Raw genomic sequence first — 4,695 nt, 5'->3', positions numbered from 1 at the left:
CGGCCAGCTCCCCTCACCGCTGTCCCCTGTCCATCGGCCAGCTCCCCCTCACCACTGTCCCCTGGCCATCTCTGATCACACCAGGGACAGCCATGGTAGGGGCACTGGCCAGCCACGCCCAGTGCTACATGACTTGGGACTACCATGGGTCACGTGGTTTTTGGATGCTTGCTCTGACTGCAGACTCTGACGGCACCAGAGGGGCCTCTGACCTTGTCAGCTGGACCACCCCACACTGGTGCGAGAGCTGTGGCCCCGTGTGGGCCTGGCATGGAGCAGAGGCCGTGTGTGGGGTGGGTACAAGAGAATGAGGACCCTCATGCCAACGCAGGCACAGGCAGCCCCTTCTCCAGCTCCTCCCGCTGTCTGCCTATGTCCCCACACACTGACCCTCCAGGAGAGCTGAGCACCAGGGTCCAGGCCAGCCCAGGCCACCCCAGACATCGTAGGCCGAGGGACCTCCAGGGCCCTGTGGTACAGCCAGGCCAGGAGCTGCCACCCCACCGACGGGCTTCTCGGAGGTCCCTGGGAACATGGTGAGGTAAAAGGTCGGGGAGCCCAGAGCCAGCTGTGGGCCCCTGGGAGGCCCAGCAACCAGAGGTCTGAGCCAAGGGCACCGGTCACCAGTTGGGGCGCTCTATCTGGCTCCTGAGTGCAGGGAGTGTTCCGGAAGGCGTGGGACAAAGGTCACAGAGGGAAGGGTCACTTCTGCCCACCCCATCCAGGTCCCGTTCCCACCACTGCCTTTACTGGGACAGAGAACCTGCTATCTGCAGCCAGGCCACCCACAGCCACGTGCCAATGTAGCCAGGCCACCCACAGCTACATGCTGGTGCCACCCCTGGTGGCCAGGGCACAGGGCACCTGAGACAGTGGGGTCCAGCCGGCTGGTGCCAGCCTCCCATGCCTCCTGGCCATCGTGCCTGCAGGAAGGAGAAGCGGCTGCCATGGGATGGAGCCCGGAAAGCTGCACGAGCCAGGTGGGTGTCTCCTGGGAGCTCAGGCCCAGAGCCAGCCCCAAAGGCCAGCTCTGGGTTTGTGGTAAGCTCAGGGGTGGCGTACTGCCGTAAGATCCTGCGTAAAACCCACCCAGACCCCACCTGGGCTTCCCAAGGCCCCTCCGCCACTCCCATCCTCCCCCTCAGACCATCACCAAGCGGCTGACAGTCCACGTGGCCAGTAGAGTGGAGGTCCCTGAGCAGCTCCAGGCCAGGGCATCTTGGCCCCTGAGGCTTGCCCTGTCCCATCTCTCCTCCCTGAAGAGGGTCCAGGGTCCTCACCTGCACTCCTGTAAGGCCTGAGGGTGGCCACACAGTCTGAGCCCCTCCCATGGAGCTCTGTCCTCACTGGGGCTCTGGCCTTCCTGTCCACCTCCTGGCTGGGCCTACAACTCCTGCCGCCAGGACACACAGTGCCCATTCCCTGCCCAGGCCTGGGACAAGGTGGCCAGAGCCCTGAACCTCTGGACACTAGGTCCCTGGTCAGTGGGGCAGCATCCGGGGAGCACTTGGCCTTGGCATTGGTCTCTAAGGATAGCCAGGACTTCCTGGGGTCTAGATAAAGGGGTGTGCATGCCCCTCTGGGATCCAGGAGGTATCTGAGTGTCTGCTAGACAAACGGGTGAGTGGACATTGTGGCAGGCCTGGCGCCCTAGGGCAGCAAGTCAGCCAGACGCATATGGCTGGAACACAGGGGCGGGCCTCAAAGGCTGGGCCTCAGGACCCTCATTCACAAGATGCTCAACACCAAACCAGGAGCATGGCCAAGCTGGGGGGCCACAGGGTGTCCACAGTCAGGACCGAGCCATTCAGAGGCCCCTGTGGTTTCTCAGAGGAGAAACCACAAACCTTCCCACCTGCCTGGTCGTCCCATAGGGCGCACCCTGTAATATCAAAACTAAAGTCAAATGCTGGGCTGTGACCTGCCCCACCCTAAGTTCTCAGTCAAAGCTCAGAATAGAAGGTGAGGCCTGATGGCCGCCCCACCCCTGCCTGGGGGTGCACACCTTCTGCTCCACCTGCAGGAAGCGCTGCAGACTGGCAGCATCCAGGTGGTCCTTGTGGCTGCTGTAGGTCAGCATGAGCAGGTAGAGGTCCCGGCGGGTGGACATCATCTTGTAGAAGGCACAGAACTCCTCAAACCCCAGTGTCCCTTGGTGGTCATCCGTGTCTGCTTCCTGCAATGCAAGGCCCTGGGTCCCCACGGACACCTCGCCCAGGGCTGCACGCACAGGGGTCCTTCGGGGCACTCTCTCCCCAGTCAAAACCAACACGCAAGCCCACCCTCCTCCATGCCACTGCCCTTGTCATGGCCTCCAATCACTCCCCAGGTCACAGGCCCACCCACCAAGAGGAGAGCCCCGTGAAAATACAGAGCTGACACACCTGCCCGACGCCATGTGCCTTCCACCTTTGACCCACAAGCAAGTCCACTCAGCTCACACAGGAGCCAGCACCACCCACAGGGGAGCCAACACCCACACAGAAAACACCACCCACAGGGGAGTCAGCACCCCCAACACTGGAGCCAACATCACCCACAGGGGAGCCAGCACCCACAACACAGGGGTCAATGCCCCCAACACGAGAGTCAACACCACCCACATGGGAGCCAACACCCACACAGAAAACACCACTCACATGGGAGCCAGCACCACCCCACACGGGAGTGAACACAACCCACACAGGAGCCAACAACCCTCACATGGGAGTCAACACCACCCGCAAGCGTGGGAGCCAACACCCCTATGTAGGAGTTAACCGCATCCCCTGGGCTGGAGCCGGGCAGCGCAACAGAAGCCCAAGGTGTGCAGGGGCCAAGGGAATTCATGGTGGCAATAAAGGCACCATGGAAGAGGATGCTTGAAATCCTTGAGCCCTAAGTATTGGGGCCTTGGTCCTACAAGGGCATGGGAGCCCAGAGCTGGGCAGGGCAGGGTCAGAGCCTGACCTGCTTGGAGGTGACATGGCCCCAGTGTGACACCCCAGCTCAGCCCCCACCCACAAGGAACACCAGGACACCCCAGCTCAGCCCCCACTACAAGGAACACCAGGACACCCCAGCTCAGCCCCCACTCACGAGGAACACCAGGACACCCCAGCTCAGCCCCCACTACAAGGAACACCAGGACACCCCAGCTCAGCCCCCACTCATGAGGAACACCAGTGCCTCACCCTGCACTTGGAAGAATGGCAGAGCTCAAGGCTTCAGGCAGGGCCACCCTGACAGACGGTTCCACACCTGCCCAGCTGCTCGGCATCTCGAGAGGCATCTTGAGGGGCCCCAGGCTCCCCGTGAGCCACCTTCTGTCACCTCGGCCCTAGCCCCTCCGCTGAAGACATGGCCAGAGGCGAGGCAGGCTAATCAGACTTGCCTTGAAGGCAGGGTTCTGCCTGTGCCTGTTCACCCCAGGCTGGGCACACTGACACCCAGCTGACAGGTGTCCACCCACACTGGCTGAGTCCTCAGGCCCCCATAGAAGTCCCAGACCGGGTCTCCTGAGAAGCAGAAAATACCTCCAGAAGTCGAGAAGGTGCTGTGTCCGCCACAGCAGCAGCCTAGAGGCTTCATGATTCAGGCTCCCATGCAAAACCCCACCGGGCCCTCTTCCCAGAGTCCCCATAGGCTGAGGACAGTGTGCTCTCAGCAGCCCACCCAGGGACTCCAAGGGGGCCTGGGAGGAGCCCAGAGCAGGGTTGAGGGAGCAGGCCGTGCCTCTCAGGCAGCCCCATGTCCTAGTCCACAGGAGGGCACCGCCTGAGCCTGGGGATGTGCCTCAGCTGAGCAGGGACTGGCACCAGCTCAGCACCATGGACAGCAGCAGCCACCAGCCACCTGGGACCAACCTTGCCTCCCATGGCCATGATCTGGCGTGGCAGGGGATGGTGATGCCAGGTCCCCTGGGGTCCCCTCTGAGCCAAAGGGATCACCAGTCAGGTGGCCCCATCACCCCCTTCATCCCTGTCCCCAGGACAGAGCCCTGGCTGCCGCCTGCCCTAGACCCATGGAGGTAGGTCAGGACCCCAGGGCCAGGATGTGTGCCCAGGCCAAGGCTGGGATGAGGCCAGCATGGCATGAAGGACCCAGCTAGAGCCACATACGCTGGGGCCCAGCACACACCAGATGAAGCCCCTCCACGGAGAGGCTGTGCACCAGCGTGAGCTGCTCTCCGCTGAGCAGGAACAAAACTGCCCGGACAGCGAAGCCCTCGTGGGCCTGAGCCCAACCCCAGAACACCCCAGATACAGTCACAGCATCTTTTCTTCCCACAAAGGGAAGCCGCAGCTGTTGAACTGCACCTTGGCCGAGCCTGCCTCGGTGCCCACCCAGCGTGCCCTTTGGCAATTAGGCCCCGCGCTGGGTCCGGCCCACTTCCAGCCTTAGCTTTGGTTGGATGAAATGAAGCTCAAGCCAGGTCTTTACCCACCACTCAGGGCTCTCTGATTAGGCCGTACCAGCCAATGCGAGCCGTGTTTGGCTTGACCACAAAACACCAGGGCCACTGCACAGGGCTGGGGCGCCAGGCCCGTGACCGGAGCGCCGCAGCTGCCCCACCATTCCTCTCCAGAGCCAGACCTGCAGGCTTCCCCCTCCGCCTGCCAGCACCCCCTCCCCCACCTCCACCTGCCAGCACCCCTCCCTCACCTCCGCCTGCCAGCACCCCCTCCCCCACCTCCACCTGCCAGCACCCCTCCC

The 4,695-nt window shown here is 62.9% G+C and overlaps 1 protein-coding gene across 10 annotated transcripts in view; it reads right to left on the bottom strand.

The window, feature by feature from the left end:
- Positions 1–4,695, bottom strand: part of PLCH2 (phospholipase C eta 2) — an 85,984-nt gene that overhangs the window by 17,942 nt on the left and 63,347 nt on the right. For all 10 annotated transcript variants that reach the window (XR_004263996.1, XM_032262163.1, XM_032262161.1 and 7 more), the window contains one exon: positions 2,006–2,176. Coding sequence is in view for 9 of the 10 variants with exons in the window: in XM_032262163.1 (XP_032118054.1) it covers positions 2,006–2,176 (171 nt within the window). In the remaining variant the exon portion in view is untranslated. The remainder of the gene's footprint in view (positions 1–2,005; positions 2,177–4,695) is intronic.

Source organism: Sapajus apella, unplaced genomic scaffold, assembly GCF_009761245.1.
Source record: "Sapajus apella isolate SASKATOON/1434 unplaced genomic scaffold, GSC_monkey_1.0 scaffold127, whole genome shotgun sequence".
NCBI lineage: Eukaryota > Metazoa > Chordata > Mammalia > Primates > Cebidae > Sapajus > Sapajus apella.
Note: the sequence above shows the minus strand (reverse complement) of the source record. Positions and strands in the feature narration are given on the sequence as shown.